The sequence below is a fragment of the Diaphorina citri genome, unplaced genomic scaffold, assembly GCF_000475195.1.
Source record: "Diaphorina citri unplaced genomic scaffold, Diaci psyllid genome assembly version 1.1 scaffold656, whole genome shotgun sequence".
Taxonomy (NCBI): Eukaryota; Metazoa; Arthropoda; class Insecta; order Hemiptera; family Psyllidae; genus Diaphorina; species Diaphorina citri.
This window is the reverse complement of record NW_007378089.1, coordinates 82,480-103,076: the sequence shown is the minus strand read 5'-3', so window position 1 is coordinate 103,076 and position 20,597 is coordinate 82,480. Positions and strand designations below refer to the sequence as shown.

General features: G+C 40.4%; 3 protein-coding genes, 1 long non-coding RNA gene and 1 pseudogene across 4 annotated transcripts in view; 2 read left to right on the top strand and 3 right to left on the bottom strand.

Moving 5' to 3' along the window:
* LOC103510918 (nucleolar protein 6-like) overlaps window positions 1–138 on the top strand; it is a 1,754-nt gene extending 1,616 nt beyond the window's left edge. The window contains exon 4 of the mRNA XM_008475619.2: window positions 19–138. Coding sequence (XP_008473841.1) covers window positions 19–138 — 120 coding nt within the window. The remainder of the gene's footprint in view (window positions 1–18) is intronic.
* Window positions 139–220: 82 nt separating this feature from the next.
* Window positions 221–5,658, bottom strand: LOC103510917. The gene is made up of 6 exons (XM_008475618.3): window positions 5,149–5,658; window positions 3,958–4,219; window positions 3,029–3,340; window positions 2,119–2,310; window positions 923–1,088; window positions 221–396 (listed from the first exon to the last, which is right to left on the bottom strand). The coding sequence occupies exons 1-6, from the start codon at window positions 5,253–5,255 to the stop codon at window positions 221–223; spliced, it is 1,215 nt and encodes a 404-aa protein (XP_008473840.1). The 5' UTR covers window positions 5,256–5,658.
* A 3,633-nt stretch (window positions 5,659–9,291) lies between these two features.
* Window positions 9,292–10,187, top strand: LOC103510907. The gene is made up of 2 exons (XR_003391999.1): window positions 9,292–9,548; window positions 10,155–10,187. It is a non-coding gene; the product is annotated as an uncharacterized LOC103510907 (long non-coding RNA).
* Window positions 10,012–10,129, bottom strand: LOC113468146 (annotated as a pseudogene).
* A 4,903-nt stretch (window positions 10,188–15,090) lies between the features above and the next one.
* LOC103510916 lies at window positions 15,091–16,598 on the bottom strand. Its single transcript, XM_008475617.3, has 3 exons — window positions 16,461–16,598; window positions 15,983–16,244; window positions 15,091–15,180 (listed from the first exon to the last, which is right to left on the bottom strand). Exons 1-3 carry the CDS (start codon window positions 16,565–16,567, stop codon window positions 15,091–15,093), a joined length of 459 nt encoding a protein of 152 aa, XP_008473839.1. The 5' UTR covers window positions 16,568–16,598.
* Window positions 16,599–20,597: the final 3,999 nt, after the last annotated feature.

Here is a 20,597-nt window from a genome sequence, read left to right as displayed (position 1 = left end):
CATTTCGAGATTCATCAGATCTTCTCATATTCTCAACAAGCCAGGTGTCTGGCAAACTCTAATCCGATCTCAACCGACTGCGGTAGAGATTCCAAGTCGTCAGCCCGATCTACCGATCTTCACATTGAGGTTTCTTGATTTCGTTTAGAGAACATTTCCCAATGCCAATCCGCATCTCTAATCAGTGATCATGAGTTTTGGTTTTGCGGTTTTCTTGTTTTCAGTAGAGTTCTTTGGCCATGGAGCTCTCTGACTTTTCATTGGGAAGTTCTGCGACCTCGCGGAACGCTGAGATTCTGAGCAGGTGAACTCGAATTTGTCCGTCATCTGAAGTATTTGTAGAATGTGAATGTAGTGCAGTCTGATCGAATTTCTGTTCGAAGAAGATGGAAGAGTCTGTTAGAGATGAAAATGATATATAAAATCAGTAACCATGTACCTACCTACTTATTTGGATTCTGAATCAAGAGAAAAGGGGAAAAAAATCGAAAATTTTCTGTCGTCCCTTGATTAATACGTGGGTAAATTTCACTATTTGAACTCGAACTACCAACATTCAGATCGGAAGTGTTCCACACTAACCATTACTTTACTAAGGTTGGTAAGGATCAAAAGAATATCATCACAATCAAGAATAGCATAACGATCCTAGTGATTTTTTTCTGAGTCAAAACAAAGACAGTCGATTTACTGTGCTTGAGAGAATTTTCTACGACCTATAACTACGGTGACAATGATATCGAGACCCCAGGAGGAGAGGAAACTGTACAACCAAGTACCAAACTCTGACGACGTCTGTTGTCCAGCCAGAACACAGAGAGAGGGAGAAAGTAGAGAAACCAAAACACAGAGAGGAAAAACACATTCTGATCTGAATTCCAATCCAGCGGAACAAATTGGAGAAAGAGAATTCTCTTGAGACATTCCACATCCTGAGCTACTGTAGTTGTAGACTTGTAGAGATCGCTACTGTAGTTGTATAGATAGTTATTGTAGTTGTGTAGTACTGTAGTCTGAACTGCTGCAGCAGTGACGTGTCGTGAGATTTTCAATAGGGGAAGATAGAAACCCAAGTACAATATGCCGATCTAGTGGTGGTATCAGAATCCAAGGTTAAATAAGCACTTACATTGGAAAAAAAAACTTGGGTGCCGGTAGTCCATTTGAGTGACTGGGTTCCGGAACTTCATATCCGGAAGCTGGGCATTTTAATATATAGCATTCCAACAACCAAAAGTTAGGGGAAATAACCCAATCGAAGGGTTCTTCCTCCCGAAGTCTTCTAAAACTTGTGGCATCCTATCACAAATTTTTTTCTCAGTGACTGTATGAATGTGGACATGTTATGAGGATGAATGACGAGAGGTTACCTAAGAAAGTTTATGATATGGAAATGGAAGGTACAAGACCTAAGGGAAGACCAAGATATCGTTATGAAGACACTATTAAGTTTGATGTTGGGAAGAAACAAGGAAAGTGGGAAGATATAAAGGCTAACCAAAGGTATAGCAATAGAGTCTGGTGGAGGGGCTTTGTTCATCGACCTGTCCTATAGGATAGAACGATAATGGTTATGTATGTATGTGTGTAGATGAAGAGAGAAAAGAAATAGGATAGGAGAAAGCCAGCCGTTCCGAGAACGTACATTATCCGTTCGGGATAAAGTCCGCCCCAGGCGGAAATCGAACCAGCGGCCTAGCGCTTACAAGGCAGACGTGCTACTATCCTAGCTAACTAGGCTGGCTGGGCACCACTTTGCAATATTTCAAGGGACATTGTTATACATCCATGCCTATCCCAGAACGGCAAAGGTTGATTAGAAAATTTCTGCCCTGGTCGGGATTCGAACCCAGCATCTCCGGGTTAGGAGTCAGTGCTTTTGACCACTCGGTCTCGGTTGAGCAGGGAGTAGTAACTAAACCGAAGTCCACGGTGCTAACCACTACACCACTGAGGTTGGTGAAATAAAGAATTTATTTAACTAACAGGAATCAAGGAATAAAACCTACTCATAAAAGGATAAAATTTGAACCTCACTTCGTCCGATCAAAATAAGACCTACCAAGCATAACTTATTACTTATTACGAATTAAAATCATTCCTGAGGGAGCACTTTACTGTTAAAACTCCTTCAATGGAGGAGTTGTAATTGGGTAAAATAACACTATCAATGAACTGCTCATGCGTGATGACACGAATGAAGTCCTTGTGCAGGATAATGTTCTCCTTTATGTCCTTCTTGAGGATGATGGAAGTTTTGAACTTCTCATTGAGGATGAACTTGTATTTGAATTCACTGCTCAGGATCACCTGGGAAAGGAAATCGAATTGAATTAACAAAAGTACAAATATACGATAAAAGAGGGCCATATGGAGGACTTTATTGTTCCTAAATGTAGTTACCTCCCTCAATAAAACACTATCCGGATTCTCGGTCCTCGCTGAAATCCTAAATACTGGTTTGCGATAGAGAGCACCAATTTTTGGAATAAGCTACTTTACATTACATGTTTACTATCTATTGGTTATTTATTAACCTCCTCTCCATTTGGTGATTATTTGCCATTTCGCTTCTGGCTACTGTCAGGTCGTATTACTCATCCAGGTGGTCTTTCCCATATTTCTTAGATTCTGATCCTTCACACAGGTAGGTCTTTCCCATATTTCTGGGTCATCAGACGTCTGGTCGTTCATACTCAAAGGATTTCCCTAAAACTCTTCTATGCCACCCCCTATTCTTTCAGCTCTTTCTGCCTCAATGGTGTACATTTCCGATCAACTCTTAAGTACTAAGTCGATTGACATAAAACTTTTCAAACTGACATTCGTTTCTAAGATGACAGTAGGATATTCTGTCATTGTTTTTCAGCAATCTATATTAATAAAAGAGTAAACCCTGACTCATTCATTGGGCCCACTAAGAACGGATTTTCCGAAACTCTGAGTGGTTTCCAAACTATGACCAAAAAACTACTAAAAATCGTTCATAATCAACGCACAGCCGAAACGGCTTTTTCGTTTTTCTTACCTTGTAGAAGAACCTCTCGTTGAGTACGACCCGATTGATAAAGGCGGCATTGAGGAGTATTTTCTTGATGAAAGCTTCATTGAATATAATCTTCTCGATGAATTCCTCGTTCAGGATAACACGATGAATGAACTGATCATTGAGAATGATTTTGTTGATGAAATTGTCCGTGAGAATGACTTTGTAGATGAAATTGTCATCGAGGATAAGCTCGGTGATGAATTCATCGTCCAGAATGACTTGAGCAATGAAGTCATCACTAACCAGGACCTTCTCTACGAAGCTGTCGTCTGTGATGAGCTTGTTGATGACCTGGAAATCAATGGAGAAGAGTGTCAAGCTGTGTCCACACATAGTCGACCGGCCGTCGATCGATGTCGACTGAAACCGTCAACACTGCCTAGATAACATAGAATGACCTCGTCGATCAACTGGCGTCGACTATGTATGGACACAGTTGTTGAGTTTGTTTCTTTCGGTGGAAAAGGGGTACTAATCCCCTACTTCCGAATAAAATGAGGGGAACCTTGGGGTTGGGGCTGGATCTTACCCATTTACCCTTCGTAAAATTCAAGTTTAGCAATCTCCGGTCAAGAGTAGAACCGTCAAGAATATCTGGGAATTTAATCTGTGTTCAAGAGGTTTGAAGGAGGTTGAGGTTGACAATTATATGTTTGTATTGAGATAACCAGATAACCTCACGTGTCTATTTATTCACCTTTTGGGCGGTTATCTGTAACTAACTTTCTTTGGTTCTAAACTGAAACTACAAACTTGCTTGTTGATGACCAATTTCCAATTTTTTTTACTATGTATGTATTTTTTTTTTTTTATGTATACAATATCTTCTATTATTACTTGTTCGCTGGTGCTGTTTCTAATACCAGTTTGCTGGTGATGTCTCTATTACCTGTTCGCTGGTCACGTACCTGTTCGTTGGTGATGACTTTCCGTTTGAACTTCTCGTTGAGGAGGCACTTCTTGACAAAGTCCGTGTTGCGGACCAAATACTTGAACGTGTCCTTGCGTAGGAGGAACTTCTGTATGAACGCATCGTTGATGACCACTTGATTGACAAAGAGCTTCTTGCTGAGGACGTTGTTGACGAAGAAATCCGTGAACACAATGTTGTTCATGCAGCAGGAGTTCATGTTTTTGAGCAGCGAGAACTTGCCTCGACGCTGAATGTACCTGGAAATTTGGAAATTACAAGAAGAGTTAGGAGAGAGATGTAGACAAGAGGAGAGTTGGTATCGGATACCCTAATAGCATTAGTCAGAAGACTAGGAATAGATAAGTTGCGCTTACTTGGGTGATATTGCAAAGTCAAAGAGCAGGAAAAATGAGGACCAACGGAATTTTTCTTTTTCTTCTACGACTTCTAGATCCCGAGATAAATCGATTTAAAAAATACCGGTAAATCGTGAAGTTTGACGTCACGGCATACGCTCCCGTAGGCGATGACGCCATAATTTATGACTCCCGCTTCGTTTGTTTGTGCGCTAGCGTTTCTGCGCATTTTGACGTAAAATCTGACGTCACAACTCTTAGAACTTTTTCATTAGAACGGCAATTAAAAATTGAATTTTTGATCTTTTAAAGTTACTTTTTCGGAGTCTTGACCTCAGATTTGGATTTTTTTTTACAACTTTTTACGTAGGAGTCGACCTTTTATTAATAATTTTTACCCATTTGCAACTGCTCCATAGCTTCAATCCAGTGGACCCCCATAAAAAGTAATAACAAGTTAGAAAGTAATAATAACTGAATCAAGGACTCAACGATTTTTCCTTCAGGTTGTTTGCTTGTTTCATCTCGTACTGTTTGTCCGATATTGATGAAATTTGGCAAACATGACGGGCAACTCTTAAATTGCATTTGCTCTTTAGATTTTAGAATCGATCACGCCTGTGGGGACCTCGCAGCGGCCCTTTTTTAGGGCGAGTTTTACGTCTTTCTGAACTGATGGTATTGTATAGTCTGTAACTGTAAATCATCGGGAATTTATGGCCGTACAGGGACATCTGAAACTTTTTCACGCAATGAGAACTTGCGGTGGCACGTCGCGTCAGGTATCGTAATGGAAATCTAATCCCTTGTAACCGCAACCTTAATATTACCTGGAAGATGATGTTGACACCGTGCTGCTGGTGGTGGTGGATGAGAATGATGATTTCCTTCTCTTGGATGGAGAGGGTGAAGATGTTGTTGCTGCTGAGATATGCATTAGGATGTGTTTGATTTAAACAATGTCTCCAATTATTCAGATGTTCTTGAAGAACAAGGTAGATTGTTTTGTGTAGTTGAATCCAAAAGTTTTCAAGTGTCACATTTCGAACACGACATTTTTCCTCGAAACTGGAAACTTTTTTAGTTAGGATTTAAGATCGGTCCGATGTAAAACGCAGTATGTTAGTCACTAATCACTCCTAAACTGTTTGTTAAAGAAAAATCTAGACGAATTAGTTGCTGTTCAAAGAGAACCAGAGAACCAATTAATTTCTAATTAATTGTGTTATTTTTTTGCGTATCACCGGTAAAAGATTAGAATTGCTAATCGTGTTGCAAGGAATAATTTTCTGTGAAAATTTCTCATCCAGTGGCAACTATAACTATGACAGTAACTAAAGCCAAACGATAAAATCCGCCCCGGGCGGGAATCGAACCCGCGGCCTAGCGCTTACAAGGCAGACGCACTACCAACTAAGCTAACTAAGCTGGCTGAAAAGTTTGCCTTATTCTTTTTCGGGGAAGTATGACTTGCTAATGCTCAATCACGCTTAATCCTAGTTTATCACATCTATCTTTCCAAGATTTTTCAGGAATCTCATCTCATTTTTCTTATTTTCAAAGTCAAGATCTATCGCGTCGTAAAAATTAACTCTTAATGATTTCCATCTCGATGTTGAATGTCATGTCTGTACTTCTTGTATCCGCGAGGACCTTGAATATCAGACGAGACTAGTATCTTGTAACTTCCCGGGTCCAGTTTATGTATCTCGAATCTCGAGTGAAACTTTTTGAATGAACGAAGTGTAAAAAAAACAAGGTACTTTTATTTTATTGATCACTAGCCGAAATCCTTAAGGTATGGCCGTTCGTCACTCATCCATTTAGAGTTTTTTTACAACTTTTGTGGATATCACAGCATTGGATATCACAGAATCGAACCCGCGACCTAGCGCTTACAAGACAGGCGCTACCAAGCTATGTAACTAAGCTGGATTGTAATCTGTAATCCCGCGAGGACCTTGAATATCAGACGAGACTAGTATCTTGTAACTTCCCGGGTCCAGTTTATGTATCTCGAATCTCGAGTGAAACTTTTCAACGAACGAAGTGTAAAAAAAAAAAAAACCAAGGTATACCTACTTTTATTTTATTGATCACCAGCCGAAATCCTTAAGGCATGGCCGTTCATGTCACTCATCCATTTAGAGTTTTTTCACAACTTTTGTGGATATCACAGCATTACTAAGTGTCTCCTTTGCAATCACTGTAGAAGAATTGAACCCGCGACCTAGCACTTACAAGACAGACGCTACCAAGCTATGTAACTAAGCTGGATTGTAATCTGTATTCCTGTTGATCTTCTTCGGCCCCTTCCCGACGGGCGCCATGCCAAACTGATTAGAAGTATTAGCTCAGAATCTGGACATTTCCAGATTATCACTAGAAGCCTAGTCTTGATGATTGGCGGCAGGTCTGTAATTCTGTTGATCTTCTTCGGCCCCATCCCGACGGGCGCCATGCCAAACTGATTAGAAGTATTAGCTCAGAATCTGGACATTTTCAGATTATCTAGAAGCCTAGTCGTGATGATTACTTACTTAGCTTTATAAAACTCGACACTCTTACATTGTATTGAGTGACGTATGACGAAGCGTCTAATGTGATTGATTGTAAATGCACAGCGATGAGTAATACACTCATCTGTCAACGTCAATCGTGAATATAACATGTCAGGTCAATCATACAACATGACCTGATGACGTGAGAATCTAGCCGAGATCCGGGGATCGAACCGGCGGATATGCCGCGGTTGGAGGACACAGGCAGTCAGAAGTTTGCACAATAGCAAATCAAACAAGAGCAGAGAGGTACTCTGCATTTGAAACTTTGGATCATCTCAGCCAGCCCTAGGTAGCTTAGTTGGTAGCGCGTCTTCCTTGTAAGCGCTAGACCGCGGGTTCGATTCCCGCCCTGGGCGGATTTTATTGGATCAAGATACTAAATTTTCATACGTAGGTCATTTTCACACACTTCTGTAGGTCTAGTGATAACGCTTTTACTTGACATATAGAACGCGGGCTCAGTTCCCAGAGTGGAGCTTTAAATGCCTGATGACGTGAGAATCTAGCCGAGATCCGGGGATCGAACCGGCGGATATGCCGCGGTTGGAGGACACAGGCAGTCAGAAGTTTGCATAGTAGCCAATCAAACAAGAGCAAAGAGGTACTCTGCATTTGAAACTTTGGATCATCTCAGCCAGCCCTAGTTAGCTTGGTTGGTAGCGCGTCTTCCTTGTAAGCGCTAGACCGCGGGTTCGATTCCAGCCCTGGGCGGATTTTATTGGATCAAGATACTAGATTTTCATACGTAGGTCATTTTCACACACTTCTGTAGGTCGAGTGATAACGCTTTTACTTGACATATAGAACGCGGGCTCAGTTCCCAGAATGGAGCTTTAAATGGGCTCCTACAACCCCAATCAGCCCAAAATATGTATAATGAATTTGTCTTTAAACAGACAAGGTAAGTCTCGGAACGGCTGGCTGTCTCCTATCCTGCCTTCCTCTCTTCGATTTCGGGACGGTGAGGTCTCCGTTGTTACGGTTCCCTCTATCAAACCTCTTTAAGAAAAACTTAATTCTACGAAACGAACAAAGAGGGTTTCATGGCCCATCTGATCTCAAATGAAGTTCCTAAAACTTGGAATCTTACTTTGTTCGTTGAATAACAGTCCTCCTATTTGGGCACCTCAAGAAGAAGGCACACTGCCTTGCAGCCTTGTTCTCCAAATACATACATACGATACATCATCATACAAAGTTTAGAAGTTAACCGGATCGTCCATGATTTCGAAGCTCGTAATGGTAATGACTATGAGTTATATTTCTATTTCTATGTTATGATTCTAATTCTTATTTATGACTCCGTAGTCTGGTAAGTAGGTAAAGCAAAGCAGGTTTTAGGTTCCATCCCGATTCAAAATGGCAGCACCTCAAAGTTATGACTCTTATGCCACGCTGATCCCGTACGAAGGACGGGTCAACCACTAGTAATGACTATGAGTTATATTTCTATTTCTATGTTATGATTCTAATGCTTATTTATGACTCCGTAATTAGGTAAAGCAAAGCAGGTTTTAGGTAGGTTCTTTTATCTCGTTTTCCATATTGTAGTTTAACCAGTTCAGAAAGGTTGTCTGGCCAAGGTTAAGGTCTGGGTGTACTTCTGTGAGTCTGCCATCTTCACGTGTCTCGCGGAGTCTTCAGGTTACTCGAGTAATTTATAATGCAGTTAGATTGACTCCAGTAATAAAGTTAACTCTAGTAAGCAACCTCAGTAAACTAGTGGGGATCACACTAGGCTTGGACGCCGGAGGTACCGTGTTCGATTCCCGGCGGGGTCGAAGTTTTTTCGACTCTGTGCTTGGAGTAGGGGATGCACTCAGACTCTTAGGGTCCTAATTAAAACGAAGAAAAATATGAGGAAACAAACCAAACAATGTTATAAACATTCCTAAAGTTTTTCAGTGGTAATAATCTAATAATATTGGTAACTCGGAACTTCTCGGAAGTTTCCTCTATGTACTAAGAATTTTGTATTACCATATGTAGCAAATAACATACTTTGTATGTATTTAACAGTACCAAGTACCAAATTATTAATACTCATGGCCCTGAAGGTGATGAATTGGTGATTGTATGGTTATGTTAATATTTATTAATTAAACATACGAAAAGTTTGAACTCTATTTTACCAATGAGTTCATATAGGTACTTACAGGTTCATATGTATGTCCTTCCCCCCATCAAATACTACACTAAGTTTTATGGCTGGATCGGACCGCCAGCTTTCGAAGTCCACCACCCCAACTACTCCACTATACCTCTATTGAGATTAATATCTTGAATAATGTCATTATTAATATATTTGTGCTTTATTTTTTTTTATATAAGGTTTACAATTACATAATAGACCCCACCCCTAAAAAAAGATAAAACCCTAAAACATTGAAATCATTTCCCCCTCAGGTTACACCAGGCTCATCCTGTGTTAGGCCCTGGCCTCTGTTTGGTAAAGCGATGGCTTGCGGGCCAACTTCTCCTAGACCCTCTCTACTGGCCTCCAGCCTGTATAGATCTACTAGGGGCCTCACTACTGGCCCCCACGACCCCTTACTCTAGCCCTCCTATATCGCCCCAGGTGTTTTTACTGAGGTTCCTGGCCTTGTTGGATTCACATAACTTTGTCACGGATCCTGTGCTGGTGAATGTTAACGGGGAATTGGAACGTAAGTACCTAAGAGCTCGTTCACACTGCGTACTATCAGATTTTTTTCTGGTCCGCTGAGGTTCTTGGCCTTGTTGGATTCACATAACTTTGTCACGGATCCTGTGCTGGTGAATGTTAACGGGGAATTGGAACGTAAGTACCTAAGAGCTCGTTCACACTGCGTACTATCAGATTTTTTTCTGGTCCGTTTTTTTTTCTGGCCCGGTTTTTTTTCTGAGACGCAATACATTTTAAATGAGAGCGTTCACACTACAGTCGTTTTCCAGATCCGGTAAAAAAAACGTCCCGGTAGATTTCAAGATCAGATTTTGTCTCTGGAAACTGAGTCTAAGGGTTGAGGTAGGTAGGTATAGGGGTCTGACGTCACTTTAACAACCTAGGTGGGCGTTTTACCCATTATTGGGCGACAAGTTACCCGCCTCCTCAATTTAACCTCACCCAGCCTGAGTGTGGAGCCGGGAACCCAGCAGTACGCGATTCCCCAGATGGTCACCCATCCAGGTACTAACCACGCGCAACGTTGCTTAACTTCAGTGATCCGTGGGTAACTGGTGCACTCAACATGCTGTCGCCGCCGGTTAAACTTGGATGCTTTTTATTTCAGGCAAAAACATTCTTCATATTGAAACTCTCCTACGCAATGATAGGGGAACATCTGGCCCGGTTTTTTTTCTGAGACGCAATACATTTTAAATGAGAGCGTTCACACTACAGTCGTTTTCCAGATCCGGTAAAAAAAACGTCCCGGTAGATTTCAAGATCAGATTTTGTCTCTGGAAACTGAGTCTAAGGGTTGAGGTAGGTATAGGGGTCTGACGTCACTTTAACAACCTAGGTGGGGGTTTTACCCATTATTGGGCGACAAGCTACCCGCCTCCTCAATTTAACCTCACCCAGCCTGAGTGGAGCTATTTAATGTTTATCTATGTATGTGTTCAATTTAGTGTTTAATTTATTGAAATTCCGCGTGACATTCGAGTGGTGTAGGTTGAGATAGTTCACAATGGTAGTGTTTTCCTGAAGAGATGTGACAGAGGGAACTATAAGAACGGAGGTCTGGAGGTCTTATCGTCCCGAAAGCGAAGAGAAAAGTATTATCTGTTTATATCAGGATTATCTGTTTATATCAGGATTATCTGTTATCTGTTTAGGATAAAGTATAGATCCCGCGACCTAGCGCTTACAAGGAAGATGCGTTACTTTCCAAGCTACTTTTTCGTGTCTTTGGCAATGGAGTGACGCTACGTTTTCAGATCTTCGGGTAGATACTTACCAACCCTAGTGTAGGTTGAGATAGTTCACAATGGTAGTGTTTTCCTGAAGAGATTTGATAGAGGGGACTATGAGAACGGAGGTCTGGAGGTCTTATCGTCCCGAAAGCGAAGAGAAGAAGATTATCTGTTTATATCAGGATTATCTGTTATCTGTTTAGGATAAAGTATAGATCGCGCGACCTAGCGCTTACAAGGCAGATGCGTTACTTTCCAAGCTACTTTTTCGTGTCTTTGCCAATGGAATGACGCTACGTTTTCAGATCTTCGGTAGATACCTACTTATCTGCAATTTTCGAAATTTTCCGCTCACGTGTATTTTCAAGATGTCTTGGAAGCTGGTGGTAATTGTAAAGTAGGTATAACTACGTTAGTGATATAATAAGGTAGGCATTAGGAAGTAGATATACATGTAATGGTACATCTACATAGGTATTTTCAGTATCTTAGGTAGGTACGTAAATTGTAGGTAGGTACCTATACAGTTAGGTATTAAGATTTGAGTATTTTCAAGATGTCTTGGAAGCTGGTGGTAATTGTAAAGTAGGTATAACTACGTTAGTGATATAATAAGGTAGGCATTAGGAAGTATACATGTAATGGTATATCTACATTATACATGTAATCGTACATCTACATAGGTATTTTCAGTATCTTAGGTACGTAAATTGTAGGTAAAATCTTTGAAAAACAAACTCATTTTCGTAACGAGGCGGTAGGGGCAAGGGGGGAGAGGAATTGAAGGCTTATTTTTAAGAAGCACCTGGCCCTAATTAGGTCCTTTTTGTGTAAAACGGCTTTTCTAATGCGGAAGGATGTTAAGAATCAGTTCCTGGGAGACTTTAAACTGGGGGCATACTAGCCTGAAATTTCGCTTGCCAAAGGAATGGCAAAGGTGGAGTGCGAAGGGCATCCACTCGTAAAATTTTTGTAGTCAAAACAAAATGTCAGCCGAAAGCAATCACCCTCTAGGGTTGATTGAGAGGCTGACGAAAACTCCGTCTGAACACGGGAAAAGGCGAAGAAGTAGAAGAGGAAGGTTAGGGGTTTTAGTAAAGTCTGGTCTACCACTACCAGCGCAGCAGCCAAAGCACGTTGAATACCTACACCAGTTTCCCATGGATCACTGAAGTTAAGCAACGTTGCTCGTGGTGAGTATCCGGAATTCCGGATAGGTAATTAACTAATGGAGCAGTTGCAAACGGGTAAAAATTATAAATAAATGGTCGATTCCTATGTAAAAAGTTGGGAAAAATCCAAAGCTGAGGTCAAAACTCCGAAAAAGTAACTTTAAAAGGTCGAAAATTCCATTTTCAACTGCCGTTCTAATAAAGTTCAAAGAGTTGTGACGTCAGATTTCACGTCAAAATGCGCAGAAACGCTTGCGCACAAACAAACGAAGCGGGAGCTCAAAGAGTTGTGACGTCAGATTTCACGTCAAAATGCGCAGAAACGCTTGCGCACAAACAAACGAAGCGGGAGTCATGTATTATGACGTCATCGCCTACGGGAGCGTATGCCGTGACGTCAAACTTCACGATTTACGGTATTTTTTTTAAATCGATTTATCTCTGGATCTAGAAATCGTAGAGGAAAAAGAAAAATTCCGTTAGTACTCATTTTTCCTGCTCTATGACTTTCAAACATCACCCAAGTAAGCGCAACTTATCTATTACCTACCACCATCCGGACAATCACGTGCCGTTTTTTCCGGCCTTAATCTCAGACTGTGTGAGCTTAATGAAAATTCTACTTTAAGGGCGCTCGCGCTCAGGTGTAGGACATCTACGGATGGTCTATATCCGAATCTCATGAAACTGAGTGTTCTTCTCTTGATGATTACCGCAGAAACGCTTGCGCACAAACAAACGAAGCGGGAGTCATGAATTATGACGTCATCGCCTACGGGGAGCGTATGCCGTGACGTCAAACTTCACGATTTACCGGTATTTTTTTTTAATCGATTTATCTCTGGATCTAGAAGTCGTATAGAGGAAAAAGAAAAATTCCGTTAGTACTCATTTTTCCTGCTCTATGAATTTGAAACATACCCCAAGTAAGCGCAACTTATCTATTACCTACCACCATCTGGACAATCACGTGCCGTTTTTCCCGGCCTTACACTCGTATTTATGAACAAGAATGATCGTTCTTAGATCAGTAAGTCAAAATTGACCAATCAAATGCCTTGAGATTATGCTTAGCACGAAAGAGCCAGCATTTTGTTCATAAATATGGGTGTTAATCTCAGACTGTGTGAGCTTAATGAAAGACTTCTCACCGACTTTAGGGTAAACCCCAGTCACATTCTAAACCTGAGCAAATTATACACTATATTTATGTACAGTGACTTTGAACCAACAAAAATTCATCTAACTTGTAAAGTGGGTTTGTGTTGTAATATCATTCATAAGAATATTATTCATGACTTAAGATCTTAAGATTTCATGACTATTCTTAAGATGATGTTCGCAGTCTCTAATGCTTAAAACTCAGTAGGTGTCAATAGATTGATGGAGGACACACTAAATACATAGTGTACACCTTGGTGGGATACTGACTTGTACTTATAATATTTATTTCTAGTTTTATACCGGGTGTAGAGAAAAAAAAAGTTTTTACTGAAATCTCATCTTCCAAAGAGATTTGATAGAGATAGAGGTGATTGTTTTATCTTGGAGGGTTTCAGCAGAATCAGCAGCCATTTCAAAGGAGTGATTGTAACAAAGGAAGTTTTATCGTCCCGAAATCGAAGTTAGAAGGAAAACAGGATAGGAGAAAGACAGCCGTTCCGAGAACCTTATCTGTTCGTTTGAACGGAAGGTAGCGCCCTGCCGTGTAAGCGTTAGGTGTGGTAGGATTACCGACTGGGGCGAACTTTATCCTAAACTGGTAAGGTTCGTTCTTGGAACGGCTGGCTCTCTCCTATCCTGTGCTCTCTTCGTTTTCGGGACGATAAGACCTCCGTTGTTACTATTACCTCTATCAAACCTCTTTAAAGGCCAGCCACTCACTATCAGGAATACCTGACACCTGATGAGCAGACTAACTATCAGGTAGACATGTACTGCTGAAAAGGTCTGAATGTCAGGCTACCTGATACCTGATGAGGACACACTCTCAGGTAGAACTGACTCTATCAGGTAGACCTGACACCTGATCAGGTCTACCTGATAGTGGCTGGCCTATGAAGAAGAAAGAAGTTATTCTGATCTGAGTGTTTCATTAAATTGTGCTTTCCTCTATTACCGTTTCAATAAATCTGTTGTTTTCTCGGTTTCAGGGAGGCTATGTGTTTCGTCTTCGCCTGTACTGTGCTCCTGAAGTTACTATTTGAAATTCGTGCCACTCTTATGAGCACAACATGGCGGTTTGTTTACATTTTTTTAGGATACGCTTTAATAACACATGAGGTATAGGGTACCCTCCCTCCACTACTTGAGCTCCTTGGAAATACTAGACGAAATTGAAACAGAAGAATAGGAGGACAATTATTTTGGAGAACGTATTATTTTTTGTAATTCTTTTTACTTTCTATTTTATTTCAACATAGAATAGGAGGACAATTATTTTTTGTAATTCTTTCAATTTTATTTCAACACCAATGTAGGTAGGTAGTAACAAGAAGTAACAAATACGAACATACATAGTAAGGATATGAGGAGGTACACATTTTAGCTTAAAAATCTCAAAGGTTATATGATGTTTGGTTTTAAAATATTTGTAAAGCTAGATTATTGTACTATAGGATTTTAAAGCGAAATTTTGAAAAAATACTCAACTGTTTAAAAATACTCAGCTTTCTTACACTAGTTATCACCTAAAAATTTAGGCTTACAACAACATTTTGTCACTAAAAAACACAAATTTGAGGATCGCCTTTTTCGCTTAGTACATTAATAAATTGGGCCAAACAGTTAGTGGAACGCTGTCATTTTTATTCTCAAAATAAATACTAGTTACTAAAAAAAAAAAAAAAATATAAGGGGGTGAGAAACATTTATTAAAATAACATTAAATGAACATGGTACGTAGTTCAGTAAGTTTATCTACGGCGATGGTATTCAAGATAGTAAAAGAGGTATATGTGGTATCCAAGATGTTTGTCTCCAAGACCCTGAGGACCTTCTCTACGAAGCTGTCGTCTGTGATGAGCTTGTTGATGACCTGGAAATCAATGGAGAAGAGTGTCAAGCTGTGTCCACACATTGTCGACCGGCCGTCGATCGATGTCGACTGAAACCGTCCACACTGTCTCGATAACATAGATTAACCTCGTTGATCAACGTGAGCAATGAAGTCATCACTAACCAGGACCTTCTCTACGAAGCTGTCGTCTGTGATGAGCTTGTTGATGACCTGGAAATCAATGGAGAGGAGTGTCAAGCTGTGTCCACACATAGTCGACCGGCCGTCGATCGATGTCGACTGAAACCGTGAACACTGCCTCGATAACATAGATTAACCTCGTCGATCAACTGGCGTCGACTATGTATGGACACAGTTGTTGAGTTTGTTTCTTTCGGTGGAAAAGGGGTACTAGTCCCCTACTTCCGAATAAAATGAGGGGAACCTTGGGGCTGGGTCTTACACCCATTTTACCCTTCGTAAAATTCAAGTTTAGCAATCTAATCTCCGGTCAAGAGTAGAACCGTCAAGAATATCTGGGAATTTAATCTGTGTTCAAGAGGTTTGAAGGAGGTTGACAATTGTATGTAGGGGTACTAATCCCCTACTTCCGAATAAAATGAGGGGAACCTTGGGGTTGGGGCTGGATCTTACCCATTTACCCTTCGTAAAATTCAAGTTTAGCAATCTCCGGTCAAGAGTAGAACCGTCAAGAATATCTGGGAATTTAATCTGTGTTCAAGAGGTTTGAAGGAGGTTGAGGTTGACAATTATATGTTTGTATTGAGATAACCAGATAACCTCACGTGTCTATTTATTCACCTTTTGGGCGGTTATCTGTAACTAACTTTCTTTGGTTCTAAACTGAAACTACAAACTTGCTTGTTGATGACCAATTTCCAATTTTTTTTACTATGTATGTATTTTTTTTTTTTTATGTATACAATATCTTCTATTATTACTTGTTCGCTGGTGCTGTTTCTAATACCAGTTTGCTGGTGATGTCTCTATTACCTGTTCGCTGGTCACGTACCTGTTCGTTGGTGATGACTTTCCGTTTGAACTTCTCGTTGAGGAGGCACTTCTTGACAAAGTCCGTGTTGCGGACCAAATACTTGAACGTGTCCTTGCGTAGGAGGAACTTCTGTATGAACGCATCGTTGATGACCACTTGATTGACGAAGAGCTTCTTGCTGAGGACGTTGTTGACGAAGAAATCCGTGAACACGATGTTGTTCATGCAGCAGGAGTTCATGTTTTTGAGCAGCGAGAACTTGCCTCGACGCTGAATGTACCTGGAAAATTGGAAATTACAAGAAGAGTTAGGAGAGAGATTTACGTCTTACTGAACTGGTATTGTAGTCTGTAACTGTAAATCATTGGGAATTTATGGCCGTACAGGGACATCTGAAACTTTTTCACGCAATGAGAACTTGCGGTGGCGCGTCGCGTCGGGTATCGTAATGGAAATATCTAATCCCTTGTAACCGCAACCGCAACCTTAATATTACCTGGAAGATGATGTTGACACCGTGCTGCTGGTGGTGGCGGATGAGAAAGATGATTTCCTTCTCTTGGATGGAGAGGGTGAAGATGTTGTTGCTGCTGAGATATGCATTAGGATGTGTTTGATTTAAACAATGTCTCCAATTATTCAGATGTTCTTGAAGAACAAGGTAGATTGTTTTGTATGTATCCAAAAGTTTTCAAGTGTCACATTTCGAACACGACATTTTTCCTCGAAACTGGAAACTTTTTTAGTTATGATTAAAGATCGGTCCGATGTAAAACGCAGTATGTTAGTCACTAATCACTTCTAAACTGTTTGTTAAAGAAAAATCTAAACGAATTAGTTGCTGTTCAAAGAGAACCAGAGAACCAATTAATTTCTAATTATTTGTGTTATTTTTTTTGCGTATCACCGGTAAAAGATTAGAATTGCTAATCGTGTTGCAAGGAATAATTTTCTGTGAAAAATTCTCATCCAGTGGCAACTATAACTATGACAGTAACTAAAGCCAAATCCGGTTTTCCGATGGCAACAGAGCGTACGTCAGTTAATGACTCGAATTACTCGCAAATGAAAACACACGATTTGAGATCTATTTCTGGTCAGGTGTTTCAACACTACGATTTACGAGACGGGAACATTTTTTCTTTGTTCGAGTTTCAATGTATTGAGAGTGCGACCTTTATGTTGACTATGACCGGGTTTGCGTGTGTTTACTATGAGATGAATATTCATGAGGCTCTGACGCTGTTGGGATATGGGACATATGGGTTTTCTCTTATTGTTCTGCAAGTTATTGACATTATCCCTGACTTCGTGCTCAGGAAGCAGGTCACTGTAACAGAATAAACGTTGTGTTGTAATGCAAGTTGTCCATGGTGCATTCTCATTGCCCTTTAACCCCTTTCTGTTCAGAAGTGCATTGTGCAGCCAAAACAGGTGCAGTGATGTTCCTTAGAGGGGGTTGGATTTGACTGACATTTCTTAGATACAGGCGGGAAAGTATTGTGCAGTCAAAACAGGTGCAGTATGCAGTGCATGAAAGCGGCATTGATCGAAATTTCAGTCCGGTGGGTGTGCTCTTGAGTGAGTTATATTACATCGGGGAAAAATTGTGCAAATGGGTATTTTGATAATGGCATCCGATTGTATTGTTGTAGGTGCTGTGCTCTTGCCTATCAAACATTACTGTCTCTCTTTTAAGAATTTGTGTTTTATCTTGTGGCGAGTTTAACTAATATTTCTGTCTCTTATGAAGTTTAGCTAATATTTCTGTCTCTTATGAAGTTTAGCAGTAGTTCGATTGGTACTGAGTGCGACTTGATATTACCGACAGGGTCTTGGGGTAAATCTTTTAGGTCCTCTCCAACGAGACTGAATTGTGCACTTTAGGGTTGGTGATTCGGGCAAGACTTAGTTTAGGACTTGTAATTGGCTTAGTGTTCGGGTTTGATCTGGCGCTTGTGTTCCGAAGGTGTTTGTTGATTCCGCCCCTAATTTTTCTGTTAGACAGCTAAATAGGTGTTCCAAAATATCTCTGTTTGGGTGGAAGAGCTCCTCTTGGAGATCCATGTCACGAAAATGTAGAGCTTCACTTTAAGTGGACGTTGTGGTAATATTATTATGTTCTTGTGATGATCTTCGGTGTAGAATTTTTGGTTGTGGAATTTGAAACACACTGTCCTCACGTCATGTGAGCTCACGAAATCACGTATTATGTACATTATGGGAGAACTTTGAACCACATCTTTTTGACTCCCCATGAGCTCACATGATGTGAAGGCAGGTGTCTTCACATTTATTAGAGTGTCCTATCTTAACCTACACCAATTTTAAATCAGGGTACACGACCTTTTTTAACGTGTACCTTTAGTAGGTCCAGCGGAAAAGCAATAAATCAAGCTTTTATCTATGTATATGCAGCTCCAATCCCAAACAAATTCAGCCCCCTTTCCAGCCCGATCTGGTCTCAAAATCGGACACTTCCAACTGACCACCAGGTTACTTTTTTTTTTTAGAGGTTTGACAGAGGGAACTGTAACTGCTATGGTCTTATCGTCCCGAAATCGAAGAGAGAAGGAAGACAGGGTAGGAGAAAGCCAGCCGTTCCGAGAACGAACATTATCCCATCAGGATAAAATCCGCGCCCGGGGAATCGAACCCGCGGCCTAGCGCTTACAAGGCAGACGCACTACCAACTAAGCTAACTAGGCTGGCAACTTTAAATTTAAAGCCGGTATAAAACCAATCTGAAACACCCTGTACACTCACCTTCATTAGGTTATCCAGATGTTCCAATTCCAGACACAAACACAACACAGGTATATCCTATATGATGATTTATTTGGCTGTCCAGAATCACCGAAAAATGTATTGCACAATAATCAACACCACACTTCACATGTCAAGGCGTAAACAAAATCTTATCTGTCAAATTGCGCGTATGACTAATGTTTAATCACTGCGGTATATTAAAAAAAAAAAAGAAAGAAAATCGTGAAATAAAAAGAAGAAAAATTTTAAAGGAAAAAAGAAATTAAAAAATCACACCATTCTGTCGGAAAAAATTGATCAAATCATATGATATCGTTAGGAAAAAATCGTATAAAAAAACCTCACATGACTTGGTGTGTGTGTTTGGGAATAGATTATTAGACTGGTAGGAAGTCGAGACTGGAATCAAGTTATTCGGTGCTGCTTTGTGCCTACGATTCGAAAAATGTATTGCACAATAATCAACACCACACTTCACATGTCAAGGCGTAAACAAAATCTTATCTGTCAAATTGCGCGTATGACTAATTGTTTAATCACTGCGGTATATTGAAAAAAAAAGAAAAAAAATGTGAAATAAAAAGAAAAAAATCTAGTGAAAAATTTTAAAGGAAAAAAGAAATTAAAAAATCACACCATTCTGTCGGAAAAATTGATCAAATCATATGATATCGTTAGGAAAAAAATCGTATAAAAACAACCTCACATGACTTGGTGTGTGTTTGGGAATAGATTATTAGACTGGTAGGAAGTCGAGACTGGAATCAAGTTATTCGGTGCTGCTTTGTGTTTGTGCCTACGATTCCGTGTAAGGTCGAATCCGATCTCTGAGTAATGCCACTTCCAGTTTTTCCTCGATAGTAAGTTAGTACACGGCGGCTTAAGAGAATGGGCGATGTTTGAATTCCTCCGATTTTATGCCGCCAATTTCTGTGATCATAGATTACACGGCGGCTTAAGAGAATGGGCGATGTTTGAATTCCTCCGATTTTATGCCGCCAATTTCTGTGATCATAGATTTTTTTTTTTTTTTAAGATGAGTGTTCCATCGCCGTTTTTATTTCGTAGCAATGGAACAACTGCTACATTAGACGCTTGTGGCCTGTGTCGTAGCATGCCCATCCCGTAGTATGCCTCTCATCAGATGGGCAAGAAGAGACACAATACTTCCCATTTAATAATGATTAGATACGGATAGTATTATAATTGTAGAATAATGGAATAGTAAAGCCTCATTCACACGGATCGAGTGACTTGCATGTGCAAGTGGTAAGTCACTTGCATGCCAGTTATTCGACTCGTATGAATGAGGCTTTGGTGTAAGTCCCGGGGTAGACTTGTGTCAGGTTGAAATGAGTATGATTAAGCCGATTATTATTCAGCTGTGCTCAACATGGGGCTATAAAACACCTCCACTATGCTTAGGACATTTATTATTGAGTGGTTCTCAAAATGTGGCTTTGAGCGGCATGTCAGCTCGTTCATGTTCTAAATTATCAGTACTTTTAGGACATGAAAGGCGCCCAGATGGCAACTTCTCTGGCCGAATACCACCTAACTTAAAGTGAAACCTACACACGTACAGACCATGGAGGGCATTGGATACTGCTCGTGGAAATAATGATTAGATACGGATAGTATTATAATTGTAGAATAATGGAATAGTAAAGCCTCAATCACACGGATCAAGTGACTTGCATGTGCAAGATGGTAAGTCACTTGCATGCCAGTTATTCGACTCGTATGAATGAGCCTTTGGTGTAAGTCCCGGGATAGACTTGTGTCAGGTTGTAATGAGTATGATTAAGCCGATTATTATTCAGCTGTGCTCAACATGGGGCTATAAAACACCTCCACTATGGTT